Source organism: Ascaphus truei, chromosome 18 (genome assembly GCF_040206685.1).
Source record: "Ascaphus truei isolate aAscTru1 chromosome 18, aAscTru1.hap1, whole genome shotgun sequence".
Lineage (NCBI taxonomy): Eukaryota > Metazoa > Chordata > Amphibia > Anura > Ascaphidae > Ascaphus > Ascaphus truei.
Genome location: NC_134500.1, coordinates 14,191,268 through 14,209,558, shown reverse-complemented (window position 1 = coordinate 14,209,558; position 18,291 = coordinate 14,191,268). Strand labels below are relative to the sequence as shown.

Below are 18,291 nucleotides of genomic sequence, written 5' to 3'. Positions count from 1 at the left end.
CCCCGTTGAGGTTAGACAAAAAACAGTTTTTTGAAATGCATTTTGTTTCTACCATAGAAACAAAAATCACCTTTTTTGTTTTAAAGGATTATTATATTTATGTAAACCAATAATATTGTTTTTTTTTTAAACAAATCAGTGATCCAAGTAGGACTGAAATCTTCAGTTAATATTGAGCTTTTTTTCAGCTCCAGGGATCCCCCGGTTCCTGACATACTGTTATAGGTACAGAAGTTACTTCCTGGTTTCAAGCTGAGTTTTCAATGGCTGTCCAATTGACCCGTGTGACGTGAAAGATTTAAACTGCAATTTGTTCCCCTGGCGGCAACCAACGCCGGTACCTTCACCAGTAAATAGCTTGGGAACCTTGGGGTCGCCGGAGCCAAGAATAGTACAGCCAAGCTCTGGCGACCTCCAGGTTCCCACGCAGTTAACTTAATATGGGTTCTAACAAATAAAGTGAGCTGCTGGGATTGCTATGTTAAGAATTTTATGTTATAGGGCTTCTATTATGTACATTTCCTACCCAAGATCCACCTTTTGCATTCCTATATGAACTTACCTCAACTTCTTGCTGCAACATATCCTTATCACTTTTAAGTTTCTGAATATCCTCCTTGAGAGTCTCACTTGGTGCGTGCCCGTATGGAGATACAGGATCCTTTTGCTTTAAAGAAAATATAATATAATAAATATTCTTCTCAATTCAGTCCTAGCCACCAGTTAGTAAGGAGCATACCATACATGGATAATGCTAAGTTACTAGTGCTGGGACACATCACAAGCACACAGAATGGGTTAGCACACACAATTCGCCATTAACTACAATTGACATGAATGAACACCACATGAGGAGCGCTGGTACCATGCTTGATGCATCAATCCCGCTATGTGCACGTTACATATTATCCATACCTTGAGAGGTATGGATAGACTTGAAATGATTACCTCAAAGCCTCTAGCAGTTTTTTCTGCCTTTTCCAGTAACTTTTCCAGTTCTTCTGTTTTTGACCGATATCCCTTTAGATCAGTTTGCAGCTGAACGATCTGATGCCTTTTTGTTTTATTGCTATTTAAGGAACGTTCAAGTTCAGCTTTAAGTTCTATAGCGATCTCTTCTGTAGAAAGGTCCTTCCTAATGTCCTTATTTCGCATAGCCCTGTAGATATCAGATAAAGTTGTGCTTAATTAAACTGGAGGGGGCTTTGCTTTTACCAAATATGAGAGAGTTTCAAAATTGGTTCTTCCCTAAATCACAGAAGCCGTTACTGCACCATTGGCCACGAAGCAATAAAAGTGGTTGCAATAAAAATTTAAACAATGGTTCATCTGCTTAAAAACACCAGTAACTTAGTAAAAATATATGCACCTGCATTGAAACCTGAGTCCAATTTGCTTTATTTTTTTATAACTCATTTTATTGAAAATATATCTTCATACAACACGGTATAACATTGGTCTGCTGACACAGCAACATAGTTATGCAACCAATCATATATGTAACAAAAATTAAATAAGAAAACGAGAAAGAGGGATTGTAACTGTGGACAGGAAAAAGAAATAAGGGGAGGGGGTGGGGGGGGTTGTCCTCTCGGACTTCTCACTTGTCCTCTTCTGCTCTTAGGATGCGCCTGACGCTTCTCTAGGCAGTTCCTCCCACGTGACCCGTAGCTCCGCTACCCAGATCTACATCCCTCTTCTAGGGCTCCCTATATCTATTTCCCCACTCCTGTGAGTCAGCAGAGTGCGTTTTTCTGTTACTATCATAGCAAAATTGAAGTGCCATTTATTCCTGGGATGTCCGTTTGTGCTAGCCACAATATCCAGACTTTTAGAATTTTGGCGCCAGTATCATTAACCAAACTCATACATTTTTCCATCTGGCATACGTACCAAATTCTGTTTCTAATTGACGCAATAGTTGGGATTTCATTCTGTTTCCATAGTGCTGCGATCTCGCATCTTGTCGCTGTTGCAAAGTGCGCCACTAATTTGCTTTGTATTCTGGAAATCCCCTCTACCGGCCGGTTCAGGAGGAACAGCCAGGGATCCAGTGGGATTGTGAGGCCCAAGATACTCTGTAGCCAATCTCTAATATGCTCCAAGACAGGCAGCACCCGAGGACAGGACCACAGCATGTGTAAGAGATCTGCCTCCCCTCCACATTGTTTTGGACACAATGGGGAGTATCCTGATATAAAATGTAGATAATTTCTTCGGAGTAAGGTACCACCTCATTAATACTTTATACGTGTTCTTCCTTAACGTCGTACAGATTGAGCTTTTAGCCGCGGCCATGAAGATCTCCGCCCAGTTCTCGTCTACAAAATGTTTCACCTAGGTCCTGTTCCAATTGTGCTACATAGCTTAATTTCCTAGAATAGGCTGCTCCCGAACAGACTACCTCTCCGTATAACCTAGATATATGTCCCTTAGTTTCTGTTTTTAAATTACAGTTTTTCAAAGTTTGTTAATTGGGGACGGGGTGAAAATTTGTTATAAAATACTGAATTCTTTAGATACCTCCAGATTAGAGTATGTGGGGTGTCTTTTTCGACTTAATTTGTTCAAATGTTTTGATACTGTTTCTACCCTCCAGATCTTTGAGTCACACCCTGAGTAAACATCCCAAAGACCCTTCTGTTTCCAATTTTGAAAGTCCCTGCTGTTCATACCTGGAGCGAAGTCTTTAGTATCAACTATTGGGGTTATTTTGTACACCAACCTTGTGTGGAACCGTATCACAAGCATTTGCAAAATCTAAGTAGACCACATCAACTGCATTACGCTGGCCTAAACGCCTACTCGACTCCATTTTCAGTTTTTGTTGAAAAATAATACGTAGGTAATTTATAGCAATGGAATTCTATAGCTACAGGTATAATTAACTAGATGAATTCCGCACTTTGTTTTCATTTCTCAAATTAAAAAGGAATTACTATATTTCTCATTTGGATTAAAGGAACAATACAAGCAGCAAAATTTATTTATTATTTTTTTTAATTTATTTTACATAGGCCTCAGCTTCGGGGATCCCCTGATTCCAGAGAAGATCTCTAGTTATGTCAGGAGTTTTGAATTAGAAGGCAACAGTAAATCTCGAAAGGTGGACAAAGAATAAATTACCAGGTTGGTTAAAAACTAAATTGCATTTGTACGATCCTCATCATTTCATTACTCACATTAGACAGATGTTTTAGAGAGTATAAATACCTTTGGAATCGTGTTTTTTGCCAGTTAACTTTTTTAATACCCAAATCTACGTAGGAGTCAGATAGATCTTCTTGCTCTCCGTTATTGATGAAAACCCCCATTTTAGCAGCAGATTCATACAATGTTATGTGTTCTTTCAGCTCAGTTACTTCTTCCTGAAGAAATACAATGAATATGTCATTTTTCCCCAACAGTATCACACACGAGTTCTAGAAGTAAAACAAATAAATAATTATTTACTATAAGAAAATTATTAAAAACTTGTGGAGTACAGGTTTTAGAACCAAAGTGTGGATGTAAGAAAAACGTGTATTATTCAGACACTGAGAAAACAGCGTCTAAATACCATACCAGATGGTAGAGATTTCTTTAATAAAGCTGCATTGAAAATACTAACCTGTAATGCCTTATTCATGCCATCACTTATGTTTTTTGAAGACAGGACTTGCTGAAGCTGCAACCGTAACCCAGTGGCTTCTTGTATGGACCCTAATTTAAAAAAAAGTTAGGCGACAAATGTAAAATAAATCTATAGAACTACCGGAGGAGCCAACATTCCCCAGAAACATTTTAAGAAGTGTTTAAATGTTTGCAACTAATATTTCGATTTATTTTCCATCCCAACAAAAATGAGACGGAATATTAAAGATAAAATACTGAGACATGAAAAACCAAGAAATGTAAAGTCTGCTATAAAAGTCTCTTGCCTGTGTGTAAGAGATTAGCACACTGCTTCTGACATTCTTCTAGGCTCCTTGTAAGCCTGTTGATAATTTCTGTCTTTTCCAGTTTGCTTTCTTCTTGATTTCTTTCAGCACGCTTCACTTGGTCCTCCAAACGACAGCATAATTCTTTCTAGAACGAGGGAGGGGAGATGGAAGACTGAATTATAACTGAAAATGGAAATATGAATAGCAGCTGGAAGAGGTTTTCCAGTTACTGAAGAACAAAATATAACATTTTACTTAAACGGCGGTCCTGAATTTTCCAACGGGTTGAGAATAGGGACGACAAAACACATACAGTACATGTTCAAAAAGTTTCCCCACATAATTTCTGAAATATCGGACAAGCTCAACTGTAGAGTCAGATTCTGGTAGAAGATATGCAAATGAACAAAATGGAGTGTCACTTTTTATGGTTCTATAGTTCCTTCAACCTAAAATCTGCCCATCTATGTTAAGCCTACTACAATCCCACTGTTACAGAAATGTTATGTCAACCTACTAAATTACAGAAGTATTACCGACACACGTTTGGGTAGCATTATGCCTTTCTAAATATTACTGCAAAAAAAATATTACTAAACAAACTTTAATATTATTGAGAAACCTACACTTGAAGTTTAAGTTAAGCCTCAGATTTTAGGTATATATACACACACACACACACACACACACCTGTTCCAAGAGTGCAGAATGTACTTCATCCAGTTTCTGTTGTAGTGCCAATACTTGTTCTTCACTCTTCTTTTTGAGCACGGACACAATAGCTTCATGTTGTTCTCTTGCTCTTTGTATAGAATCAGAGCGACGCAAGTCCAGGACCTGTTGCTGCATACTCTCCATTGCAACCTTGGCAACTTTTAATTCCTTTCTCAACTATGAGTAACAAGTAACAAAGTACATTAAAAGATGAAGCAAGGCTTCCTGCAAATCTGGTGATCAATAGCTATTGCTAATTAAGTTAATAGAAGTGGTAAACATTTTCCAAATATTCCCATTACTATAACTACAAATGTAACTAATAGACATACGTGTTCTTCATTTGTGGTTAAACATTCCACCGTTTTCTCCAAAGCTTTCATCTGTCCTTCTAACTGAATCTCCCTCTCTCTGGCATTTTGAAACAGTGTATGAGATTCTTGCAGGCTGATAGCCAAACCATCCTTCTCATCTGAAAAAAAAAAAATATATATATATATATATATATATATATATATATATATAGATATATATAGATATATATATATATAGAAGTGCATACGTATACTAGTGGAATCATACACTCATATCCAACATGCATTACAATACAGTTTTTTTGCATGCAACATAATTTGTCACTTTACAAGACTAAGGCAACAACATTGTTGAGCAGAAAAAAACATTGGTAGGACCAAAAAGGCTACCACTTTACTCTCTCCTACATCTGTCCCAGTGTCTCTCCTGCTGAAATCCCTCTCCTGGATTCCTATTAAAAATTCTGTATCACTTGCAACATTCTCCTCACTTTTAGGGCTCTACACTCCTTTGCCCCTCCTTACATCTCAGCCCTAATTTTTCGCTATAAACCTGCCCGCCTCTTGCGTTCTGCTCAAGGATGTCTTCTGTCTACCCATTTTGTATCTAAAGCACTCTCCCACACCTCTGGAATGCCCTTCCCCTCAATATCGGACTAGCAACCTCTCTATCCACCTTTAGAACCTTTCTTAAAAACACACCTCTTTAACGAAGCATATGGGTAGCTCCGCTGGCTGATAATATACATCTCATTCACTGACCTTGACCCCTGGCAGACACACTTGCCAGATCACCCTCCTACTGTCTAAGTTCTCGCTACTTAACACTTATTGCAAGCTCTTTGGGTCAGGGACTCCCTTTCATGTCTGAAGTGCTTACTCCCACTATGTTATATTATGGCGCGTGTGTTCCTGCTGTGAAGCGCTATGTATCTTGATGGCACTATATATCACGATTTTAAATAATAAAACAGTTAAGCATTATACAGTGCATACTCCCCATACTTTACCTTTGACTATAGCAAGCTGGTGATTCAGATATCTTATTTGCCGTCCACTATCTTCAAACTTGTCATTTAGTCCATCAAGCTGTCTCCCTCTTGCTTTGTACAGAACTTGAAGTTGAACAAACTGCATGCTGTTTGAGGAACCTTACATGTGGATATTTGTACATGTTAGAATAAAAAAATAAAATAAATAAATAAATAAAAAATAAAAAACTTAAACCAGTGGAGAGTTCTAAGAGACTTTACGTGTCACTTACTTTCACCAGTATCCAAAAACTCCCGTTGCATTTCATCAAAATGGTCACCCCTTTTTGCAGTATCTTGGTTCACCAAGTTCTTGTGTGCAACATTTAACTGGTATGGATTGTATTTCACTTGAATAGACTCAACGGGCTGGTTGCTAGTTCCTTCTGATGCAATGAACCTCTGCAAGTTAGCACAGGTAAATTAGAGAAATGCATAATGTTGTGGTGTTCAGTCCTCTTATCTCCTAACAATAATCAATGGATCCTCATTGTCATGGTTTTTCTATATTCACATCAATATACCTGAAAATGTTCTCGCTTAGCATCTGGGTAACTTTCAATCTGCTGGTGACCATTGGTGTACGGCTGAAAGTCCTCTGGAAGATGATACAACTCACTACTTGAACAATGGCCTGGAGCATCATAACCTTCTCCATTGTGGAAGGCTTCTCCATTAGATTCATGATGAGCTTGTTCCTTAGGATAGCTGTATTTACCATCAAACATATTCTCCTCCTCATTGCTGTGAAGAGTGCCCCATCCATTGGACATCTCATCTCCACCTCCTTGGGTTCTAAGAATTTCTCCTGGTTTGCTCACATACTCCTCGTGATAATGATTTTCAGTATAACCATTCTTATAACCCTAACAGAAAAATTATTTTATTTAAATAGGACAAATGCACTGTTCCACATATAGTTAGGATTTCATTACAATTGAGGGACCAATTAACCCAGCACGACACTCACTTTTTCGCAATTTGGCATCCCTTCAGCATCCCCCCAACTTGTGCCATGATCCCAGGGCTGATTTCTTTTGGAGAAAAAAAAAACAACAACAATTAACAGTGTTATATGCATAATGAGTACGTGTGAAAAATACACAAATCCTTCCAAATTGTCTTGCAGTTTATTCGTAAAATACTACATTTAAATCCTAAATCGGATACCAAAAGTAGTCATTTAGTTGATCAAAAAATGATTCAAGAGTTTATTTTCACAAAACCAAAAAGGGATTTCTTACGGTTCACATATTTCCTGGCCACTACAATCACTGTAGTTGGGTTCAGGAGATGAGGAGAGACTGTCATCCAGCATGTCATGGGGAAGATCAGTTAACAACTGTTGCAGCTTGAGGGGAAAAAAAATAAAAAATAATAAATATATATCTCAGGATAAAATTCCAATGACTTCATATACAAAATCAATAATCACAAATTTCTCAAATTGTTTGACACTGCAATAGACAAGCTATACAGTAAATACTGTACAACGTACTACTCCTCAAAAGGGTGTCTGCTTAAATCTCAAGCCACTTCAAACCTAAATTGGCAGTTTAATTGTGTTCGTTTTTCTTGTATATTTTCACAGTTCTTTTTGCAAGAAATGTGCTTTCAAGTGGCAAATACTTACGTGCTGTGTGGGGATAATGCAGTTCTCACCTAATTGCACGCACTACAATAATAAACTGTGATAAGACTCTTGTTAAAAAAGGAACCCTGGTTTAGATTAAGATTCACAAATTACAAAGCAGTGACACCTAGGCAAGTGATTGTTATGTTGCTGGATAGGAACCGGTGGGCACCCAAAGCTCTACGGTGCAAATTTCAGCATTGGTGACCTCTATTCGCGAGATATTTATCAGGTTTAAATCTAACCCCCAGGTGAAAAAAAAAATGGCTGCCAAATTTTAGAGCAATAGGAATTCATCATCAGTTGCTTCCTGGTAACTCCACTGGCAAGAAGCTCAAGAACAGGATTGCCCCTCCAGTTTTGTGTGCGTGTATATATATATATATATATATATATATATATATATATATATATATATATATATATATATATATATATATATATATATATATATATATATATATATATATATATATATATATATATATATATATATATATATATATATATATATATATATATATACACAGTGGTTGACAAATCACCAAAAAATCTACTCGCCACACAAAAAAATCTACTCGCCACCTAGTACCAAACGTGTGCTGCTTGGGCCAATATTTACTCGCCCGGGGGTTAAATCCACTCGCCCGGGGCGAGCAAATGTATAGGTTTGTCGAACACTGTATATATATATATAGGGATTATCTCTTAGAAGGGGGGGGTGAGAGGGAAGGGGAAAAAAAATTCTACTTTATGTCAGTTATACATAACCATAGTTTACTGAATGAAAGTTCTGCAAAATATCAGACAATGCATATGTTGTGCTATGAGAAGCACAATTGTGATTTTGATATGGGATAGGATATAGCCTAAGATGTGGGCAATAGATTTAGAACATAAATCAATCTTGATTATGTATGATAGTGACATGTGTCATAAATGCAGCAGAAAACACCTCTACAATGAAAAAATACTGCATGGCAGATGGCACCGGTAATCGAATATCCAATGTGGTTTGTGACACAAAGGTGAGTACACAATCTGTGTGGAAATTGGGGCAGCAGAAAACAGCTGGCTTACTCTTTTCAGTGGTTTTTAATCCATAAACGAACCGTGACTGCTTATGTATAACAAGAATCAGACACTATAAATTATTTTACAATTATGAGATCATATTTACAACTCTAGCAATTTCTCACCTCTTGCTCTCTGGCATAGTCTTCCTTATCATATTCTTCATCGTCCTCATGCTGGGTCTGTAAAGCTCCACTATCAAAGTCAATAGACATTGTATATTATATGGGAAACCCTTATGGGTTATAAGTCTGTTGGACGAAACAAAATGAATGCAGTGCAATTACAAAAACAGAATTCATATACTGTAATGTTAAGCCAAAACCTGCCGTGGTCTAAAGCAAGAGTTCTCACCTGTGCTCCGTGGAACTGGGTTACTTAATGTTACCTATAATTCTATAAAATTATATACAATGCAGAAAGCTGTTTATTTAAAAAAAAAAAAAAAAAATGGAAACCCCACACCACCTACAGCACTTTACACACAGAGGATACGTTTTCTGGCGGTCTGAAAATAGACAGCCTTTATTTTTTTATATACAATCTCAGGAATATAATTATTTTTGTCTCTCGCTCCAATTATGCTGCAGAATACTATAAATACATTATGATATATAATTATGATTAAATAGATATAAAAACAAATGCTGTGAAAACCTTAAAATGGCTGTGACTCCCTTTCATATACAGAGGGCCAATCAGTATTGGTTAAAGTGGTCTCTTTAATGTGATACCAGGTGCCTGCCAAGCCATGGTATCCCAAAAAGTAAATGTGCCCTGAATAGCTAAATAAGCCCTTAAAAAAAAAACCTGCAATACCAGGGTGGTGATGCATCAACTAGCCAAATATATATTTACGCATTGCACCAGTTTTTAATCCCAATTGCACCAAATATAAAACAAGTGTTCTTGAAGCACACTGAGCAAATATCAGAACAAGATATCTTTAGACAAAAGATCAACACCATTCTTTGCACCAGTTTTGCATCAAAATTGCCTTTATACATCTCACCACCCAGGACTTGCCCATCCTATCCTTTGGCTACTTAGCCCCTAGCAGGGTGACCATTTCCAGCCTATTTGCTCATCTGCCTACTCTCAAGTTCCCATTTTGCATTTGGGTTTTTGCATTGCAGACAAGAAGATACAAATCAACAATTTGTTCGGAAATCACATAAGGGGGTCCTCGGAAATCAATGGGGGGGGCTCTGAGTGCCTCAGTGAGTTAATTTCAGCCTGCGCCCCCATGCCTGCTCCCCCCCTTGCTCGCGCCACCCCCCCCCTTACCTGGTGCCTGGCGTCTTCTGACATCACGACCCCACGTTACCATGGCAACACTGCATCACTTGACACCGGAGACCAGGTCAGAGAAATGACAGAGGCCGCTTGCGCGCGCTCCCCCACATTTAATTTAAATGACTTGGGGAAGACCATGGGCGCCTCTGTAACCACCACGCTTCCCCCCCCCCAGGAAATCTCCTGCCCCCCAGTTTGCCCACCTGAGTTAATGCACTGACTAAAAACAAATGACACAGACTTCGATTCAGGGGACAAACCCCACTGCGGTCTCCCTGTAACCTGCGGTAGGTCACTTTATCTCCCTGTGCCTCAGGCACCAACATTAGATTGTAAGCTCTGCGGGACAGGAACTGTGCCAGCCAAGTTCTGTGTACAGCGCTGCATACACCATCAGCACTATATAAGAAAACCGACACTCTATAGAATAAATATTATTTGTATTTATATATTATTATTATTATTATTATGAAGCCCTTCCCTGGCAGAGGGGTCTGACAGTCATTACACTGCATTACAGGGAGGGTCTCCGCCATATCACATACTCACCGAGCCACCGACACCTGGCTCTTCTTCGCCCCTTGTCACCGGCTCCCTGCGCGCGGCCGCTCGCGCTCCCACCAGGACCGCCACCCGCCGGAGCCCCCGGACATCAACACAACCGCTCACTTCCCCTCTCAACAGTCAAAATGAGAGCCAATCCCCTCATTCGCCCAACCGACACCTGATTGACAGGGCCACTACCCAATCAGCACGCAGGGTTCGCCGGAGGCTGGACCGCCTTCCCCTTTACGATTGGCACATCCAACTGGAGCTTATCGGAGTTATTTGACTGTAGGCTAGGTAGAGCGCTGACGGGAGTTAGGTTGCGCCGTAGCAGTTGCAGCCCGCAAGCGTTTTGTTTGGAGAGGCGGGGGCAGTGGCGCGAGAGGCGGGCGGGAAGGCTGCAGTGATCTGATTGGATGGGAGCGGCTGAAGAGGCAGCGCGCGTCGTTAATAACTGCAGTATCGCAGTCGCTGACAGGGACAGACGTGCTTACCTGGGGGCGCACACACTTTGCATTGTAGTTACATGATTTAAAGCAATGATCCTTTCCAATATGTCTTAGTGATAACATTAATACGTTGATATACCCCTGCCTGTTCCCAGTGGTTAAAGTGGTTTCAAAGAGTAATGATACTGGGCCTGTTTCCAAAATAATAAATGTGTTCAATAATAAAACCTCATTTTTTTTTAAATAATATTTACACCATCTTTTTGCAACAAAACAAAAAAGGAGAGATCCTTTAAAAAAAAATAAACGTAGCTTTTAATAAATAAAGTAATAAAAAATAAGAAATACAAAGGAGCCGTACCCTCTGAGACTGGCGGTATAAAATTATACACAGCTTCCATCGCTGTGTTGCCCTAGCTATCAGAAACATTATATAAAAAAATAAAATCTTAAACTTGAAAGAGTCTTTGGCGTTTTTAATTCTTGGTACATTAACATGTCATCACATTGTACCGTGTTACAGTTATGGCTGGAAAGGTGCCATGTTTCACTCTAGGGGGGTACTGAGAACAGTGGGTGTAAGTCGAGGTTCATTGTGTGTAAGGATTTTCAGGGGGGGAAAAAAAATATTCTATTTGTAGGGACTTTGGTATAGAAAATGGTAATACCATATCTTCTAACAACTGTACTGTACCTCTTTAGCAGGTACTGTGCCTGTTTTTATGTCCTGTACCTATTAAATTCAGCTGTGGCTTAGATCTCCTCAGTTACGCACTGATGTACCACGTAGTGTCCCTATTTTCATTTGCAAATGTTGGGGGGGTCACGCAATACTGGTGCTGCCCCTGTGAGAATTTAGGCCCACAATAAGAATGTCTGTAGCTGTACATAGTAACTAAGGCCTCGGCCAGGGTGGCGCTGAGCGGGTGGGTGCGCTCACGCTGACCGCTATGAAACACATTGAAGCAATGTGTGTGGCCAGCATGAGCAAGCGCGAGCGCCTGCTCGGCACTTAGCTATTTGCAGAGCAAGCTAATTTGAATTTGTCATCCCTAAGCGCATCACGTGAGCGGTTCGCCCAATGAGGGCGGACCAACTCCGTGACGTCATGGCTGCCTCCGAATAGCCCCCCGACCCCCCGCGTGCACCTAGCCGGCCACAAATCTCCGAGCAGGGAGCGTGACATCACCGCGCATGAATGCCAGTTGATGATGAGTTGAGTGGATATTGCATTATATAGGGATATATTTTACCCTACAAACATCATACTTCATTAATTAAAGTATTTCTGTCCTTCCCATCAGTGAGAAAATAGGGAAATAAATAACTAAAAAAGCCTCTTCCAGTATCACAGTGGTTAATGAAGATTTGGTTTTAAGTTTGCCCGTGTATATCTAAAATGGAAATGTCTTATGAGCCAATGTACCAGGTGCAAACTTTCTTATCATTGAAATTACATACACTTGTATACATAGAAAGTTATGTTTATTGAAAATAATGACGATATGTTCCAAAGGATGCACAAAACAGTTTAAAATGCATATGAGATAAATATTTCATTTCTCTACTTCTTAGTTATTTTATAAACATACCAAATGGGATCCCAGAAAAATATGTGGAACCTGATTTTAAGAACTTCGTGTACTTTGCAAAAAAATAGAACATTTTGAACAAAACATGTTTTGTTTTTTTTTTTGTTTTTACAGTATTTCCTCTAAATTGAATGGATTTGTGTAGTAAAATGAAGCCTTTGTTTTTATTCGCAGATACACTCTTCTAGGTATGAGAATTAACCGCTTCCTAAACAAAAATATAACGTGTTCTGCTTTACCTAGTACGAATTCTTATGGGGGGAAAAAATATTCATTAAAGTGCTGCTATCATCTAAATGTAATAACGTAAGCACAAATGAGTTTACATTTTGAACTAAACTTGTGCATACTGTATGTGATTAGGCAACATTACCATGGCACTCTTGGAACTGAATTGGCTGAGACATTAACAAGCTTCTACAAATACGCCTATTTCTAGCAATAAAGCAAGATCTTAACGGTTAATGCCATTTCCATCAGTGAGCATCGGTAAAATCATATTTACCTGCTTATCAACAATTCTACTTCTCTATCATCACATCAGCAGAGCAGTCATCATATCTACACAAAATATATATCCTGCTAAGAATTTTGAATACAAGGCACATAAAAGTTGATTCAAGTCGACTCTGGACGTACAAATGGGTCCTTTATGCTTTGCAGTGTTTTTCTTTTCTCTTACGTAGAATGTTACTGGCTGTATTGGATGGGAAATAAAATGTGATTCTTGAGATATATAAAAAAGTTAGCTCTAAAGAAGAAATCTATGTGGTAACGTCCATCTATTTACAGGTTCACACGTGTTTTTTTGTTGGCCCAATGTAATGTACTACAACAATCAAAGCTGTGATGTATTTATACACGTAGATATACGGTGGCAGTTCGCACAGCTCCAAAATACAACCATTCCATTTTTGATGTCTTTAACACAGAAGGGGTCGATGCAGCCAGTTCCACAGATACGACGTCGGAGAGTTTAAAAAGCACTTTCATTCCACGAGTACAGGAAAATCCTTGTTTCTCACTGGCTGCTTGAGGCAGAGTTCGCTTCCAGAGGAGATGATTGGCAAATTATTTTCCACATGGTACTTGATTAAATGACTGACGTTTTCAAAAATATGATCTTTAGTCCTCACCTGAGAAAAGAAGCATGTTATTTCCTTAGTAAAATGTAATGGGATCATAGAAGCAAACATGGCAACCAACTATGCATTCCACATGATGCGGAACTCCTGGGACACCCATGGGAACTATGTTTCATTCTAAGCAATGACTTACAAGATGTAAAAAAGTATTATATATATTAAGGTAAATTGCTTTAAAAGTTGCAAGATTTGAACACATATTATGCCCCGGAGTCGTCAAAGCGTGATCTGTCCAAATCGGCAATATTGGCCATTGACTATAATAGCAGATATCGCCAATTTGGGCGCGATACAGTGGTTCGCCCCTTTAATGACTTCGGGGGGCATAGTCTGCATGTTTCGGGAAAAGTTGGATAATAGCACTTTGATGTAGAAAGATTCGTTAGCATGGTATAATGTGCCCAGCCTTGGACACGATTCCAAGGAATAGGGTATGTGGTGCGGCTGCTTTGTACTTGTGATACGCAGAAAAAGTAATTGATTATTACCTTGCCCTCTGGGTCCACCAGCAATAGATGCTTTGGATGTCCTTCATTAAGCCCACTTAGTACATATTGACAAGCCGATGTTGTGCTCTCTCGAACCAGAAAATCTCCGTCATTAACGAGGAGTCTCTCTGCAACTTTCCGTCCCATTTTGCCATGGTACCATTGCTCTCTTTGCATGTTGTGATTGATTTGTAGGGCACTGCACATAGAAGCTTTGGTTCCTTGGCATTGGCGCCCAGACTCTAGGATTCCAAACATACGTAGCTATCAAGGTTACTTCTTAAGTAATGTAATAAAAACCCTGCACAAATCCTAATTTCTCATAATTTTATGAATGGATGACTGCATCCCTGACTGACATTCTCACTGCAATCTTTCGTGTTTGCTTTCCATTAAATGTAATTAAAGAGCAATTAACGAAACACTGAAAAAGGTGGGCACTTTCACTGGTGTTTTGTTTTTGGTTCAAAAACAAATTGTGCCTTGACTGTGGTTAGGCTGGAACCCGATTAGCTTTGTCTATTTTTTAATTAATTTTAAATTTTGTAATTAATGTAAAACAAAGAAAACGATCAGCAAACCTTTTCTCAAAAGTTTTTTTTTTCTGATGCCGGGAATCTTATCATATGAGGAGGTTGGGAATCCGGAGAGAGGGAGGTTCTGATCTTCTGTTAACACCCACGCAGACCCTACCAGAGCACCGCAGGAGGTAGGGGACCCATGGAGGGAATTTCTGGGGTGCAATGTTTGAAGGGCAGGAGGAGACTTAAGCCCCGATTGGGAAGCCGAAACAAGGTTTTGCCTCCGACTTGGGTGCATCAATTTGAATGCCGGGAGTGAGGGGGGGCTCGGATATTGTCATCGTTCCCCAAACTTGCCCATCCTTCGTTTTTTCATTCACCAACTCGAAAGTTCGCTTAGTTTCTTAAATATGTAAATAATTGAATCTGCGGATCAGCCTCTCTCGGGTTACGGCCCGCTCATATTGGAAAGGTCATTCTGACGTTTGACTCGAACTTCCGAATGACCTTCGAGGGGCTCAAAGTTCAGATTTGGATTCTGGAAACCTGCCTATCCATAATATTCAGCACTATTTTTTTGAAATTTTATTTTTATTTTCCACATATGCTATAAAACCAGTAATCAAATGTCCAATTATTAAAATGAGTTATTAATAAAATAATATAATCAGGTACCTCCTAGTTGCTAGAAATCACATTTCAATACATAAAGGCTTGCAGAATGTTACATTGATGAGAACACACACCAAATAGAAATTAGAGCAGAAGGTGTTTACTTTTTGGAATCCTAAAAAAATTTTTAAAAAACGAACAAAATTGAAATATATATTTTTTGCTAGCATACTTGATTTGAGCATGGCTTTTCCATACATCTGACTTTTATCGGGACGGTCTGTTTTTGGCACTGTGTTTATATAACATGGGTCATCAAACAGTTCTTCTTCGCATGTAGGCATCTTCAATGCTTTTATAGCTGGGCTACCTGGAGAAAAGGAGGGATTTTCATTAAACAGATGTTCTTGTTTTCAAACCTAATACAGTAGTATGTCATTTCTGCAACCTCTCAAATTCCTATATGTCGAGTATGTATAAAGAATAGTTTGCTACCCTCGGTATCAGATATATATATATATATATATATATATATATATATATATATATATATATATATATATATATACCATTTTATATATATATATATTATATAATATATATATAAATATATAGGAGCAATTAATGCCTTTTTTTTTTTTATTAATATTTTGTATCATAGGTTTGAAGCAGGTGGTCTCCAGAGCTGAACGCCATTCATTTCAGCTTCAGGGAGCCCCTGCTTCCCAAGATAATTACCTCTGTAGGGGGTGCCGGTAGCTGGCCAGCACGGATCATGTAATGGCTGCTGCGTCCTGCGGGCCAATAGGAAGCCGTGACGTCATCCGGTGGGGCTTCCTATTGGCCCTCGTGACGCGGGATCTTTAAAAGCAGAGAGATACCGGCACCCCCTACGGAGGTAGGTTTCTCTGGAAGCAGGGGGTCCACGGACCTGAAATTAATGGGGTTCAGCTCCGAAGACCCTCTGCTTCATTCATATGTTTTAAAAAAAGCCTGGTTGGATTGCTCCTTTAAAGCTGCAGACCAAGCAATATCCTATATGTTGTGGGGGTTTTTTGTTTTTTTTTTAAATAAATCAGTTCTGTACTAGGAGAAAATACTTGTAGCATTTAAAAAAATTACGTCATTTTTAATGTATTATAATGTAACAAGCCTTTTTTGTTCCTGTAGCAACCATTTACAAAGTCACATCCCCACCCTCTTCTGAAACAGGCTCTGTCACAACCCTTTTTGAGCCCTGCCCTCTCTCTAGCAGTGCACCAATTATATCCAGTAGTGGAATTAAAAAATGTTAGTAACCGGTTCTCTCTCACCTTACCGCCCTTTCATAGTGAAAAATCGCCATCATCAGCTTCTCCCTCTCATCATCATCAGATCTCCCCCAGTCCCCCTCATCATCATCATAATCATCATCATATCTCCCCCAGTCCCCCTCATCATCATCATATCTCCCCCGGTCCCCTTCAGCATCCTCACATCTTTCCCAATCCCCCTCATCATCCTCACATCTCTCCCAATCCCCATCAGCATCCTCACATCTCCCCCTCACATCTCCCCCTCACATCTCCCCCTCACATCTCCCCCAAATCTCCCCCGATCTCCCCCTCACATCTCCCCCTCACATCTCCCCTTCACATCTGCCCCAGATCTCCCCCTCACATCTCTCCCAGATCTCCCCCCCCCACATCTCCCCCTCACCTGTCCGGGCGGCAGGTGGCGGGTGGTGGGCGGCGTCTCCCAGCATGCTCCAGCATCGCAGGTTCCCCCTGCAAATCTTCTCAATATGGCTGCGCGGCGTCACATGGCGCCACAACGCTGCATAACGTCGTGACATCACGTAGTGTCCGGTTGCCATAGCAACTGGACGTCACGTGACGCGTTAAGTCATGTGGCGTTCCTGTTGGCATGACAACGCGACACCATTTGATGCCACTTGGCCATATTGAGAAGATATGCAGGGAAAAGATGCCGGGAGGTGCTGGTAGACACCGCCCGGACAGGTGAGAGAATTAAGCACCAGTTCGACAAACTTGTGAAATTTTAGTAACAGGTGAATCTCACCACTACCAGCTGAATCTCACCACTGGTTGTATCTAGTGACTGCCTGGTCACATGATCTTCTCCACAGAACTTTGCCTCTTGGGTCCTCTTCTGCTGCACTGACAGCCATTTAGTGAACCCGAGCTGAACCTTCACCGATCGATCACAGGAGAACGGATCGATCGGCAACTTAGCTAATTACTTATCATTGTGTAGATTGTATTGATGCACATATTGAATGGAATTTTTATTTTTAAACAGCAGCTTGAACTGCAGCTTTAAAGCAGAGTTTTGTTGGATTGTAACTTTTGAGAGTTGTATTGTTGCCACTGCCTTGCATTGTAATCAGGAGGGTATCATTTTAGAGCGCCAGCTGCCCTTTGAAAATCAGTATTATAGGTGCCGCTCCAACAGTTTTACTAAAGTATTAAACAGCTGTTTATATCTGAAAGGTCCGTTTTATACAACTATTCCCACAGTGAAGAAGCTATGTGCTGAACTGAATAACAATCATACGGTACCTAATATATTGTGGTTCTCTAAACAGTTTTCATATATGCTGGCATTTTTAGGATAAGCCATCTGAAAACAAAAACGGGAAAAAAATAGGAGTGTAAAACAAAATTACCTGGAAATAATTTACTTGTGAAGTTTGCATTTATTAAAAAAAAATTAAAAAATAAGATTCAACTTTAGAACAATGTAATTAGACATTTATTGCTGGTGCCTACACAAAAGCCCAATTTCAGCAGAATTGCCTTGCTTGTGTAACCATCCTGTTATCAAGGTTAATACTACAGTATTTGTTTTGTTTTTTTTAATCAGCTGAATACTTGCTTCAGTCTTAGTTCATCATATTCAATATTGTTGTGAAAATAAATTAGAAAACATCTATCTTTAAAGCAGCATTGCC

General features: G+C 39.6%; 2 protein-coding genes across 7 annotated transcripts in view; both read right to left on the bottom strand.

Moving 5' to 3' along the window:
* CEP152 (centrosomal protein 152) overlaps positions 1-10,831 on the bottom strand; it is a 30,558-nt gene extending 19,727 nt beyond the window's left edge. For 2 of the 3 annotated variants that reach the window (XR_012788909.1, XM_075575643.1), the window contains exons 1-14: positions 10,535-10,830; positions 8,815-8,940; positions 7,227-7,333; positions 6,953-7,016; positions 6,507-6,848; positions 6,216-6,384; positions 5,962-6,102; positions 4,970-5,109; positions 4,614-4,814; positions 3,921-4,068; positions 3,611-3,702; positions 3,214-3,368; positions 949-1,159; positions 563-667 (exon numbers count right to left, since the gene is read on the bottom strand). Coding sequence is in view for 2 of the 3 variants with exons in the window: in XM_075575643.1 (XP_075431758.1) it covers positions 563-667; positions 949-1,159; positions 3,214-3,368; positions 3,611-3,702; positions 3,921-4,068; positions 4,614-4,814; positions 4,970-5,109; positions 5,962-6,102; positions 6,216-6,384; positions 6,507-6,848; positions 6,953-7,016; positions 7,227-7,333; positions 8,815-8,904 (1,965 nt within the window). In the remaining variant the exon portion in view is untranslated. Of the gene's footprint in view, positions 1-562; positions 668-948; positions 1,160-3,213; positions 3,369-3,610; positions 3,703-3,920; positions 4,069-4,613; positions 4,815-4,969; positions 5,110-5,961; positions 6,103-6,215; positions 6,385-6,506; positions 6,849-6,952; positions 7,017-7,226; positions 7,334-8,814; positions 8,941-10,534 lie in introns of all 3 variants that reach the window. The other variant, XM_075575644.1, reaches the window with a different exon arrangement.
* Positions 10,832-12,660: 1,829 nt separating this feature from the next.
* Positions 12,661-18,291, bottom strand: part of SHC4 (SHC adaptor protein 4) — a 42,881-nt gene continuing 37,250 nt past the window's right edge. For all 4 annotated transcript variants that reach the window (XM_075575649.1, XM_075575646.1, XM_075575647.1 and 1 more), the window contains 4 exons: positions 17,900-17,960; positions 15,571-15,708; positions 14,206-14,447; positions 12,661-13,708 (listed from right to left, as the gene is read on the bottom strand). In XM_075575649.1, coding sequence (XP_075431764.1) covers positions 13,562-13,708; positions 14,206-14,447; positions 15,571-15,708; positions 17,900-17,960 — 588 coding nt within the window. In that variant the 3' untranslated portion in view covers positions 12,661-13,561. The remainder of the gene's footprint in view (positions 13,709-14,205; positions 14,448-15,570; positions 15,709-17,899; positions 17,961-18,291) is intronic.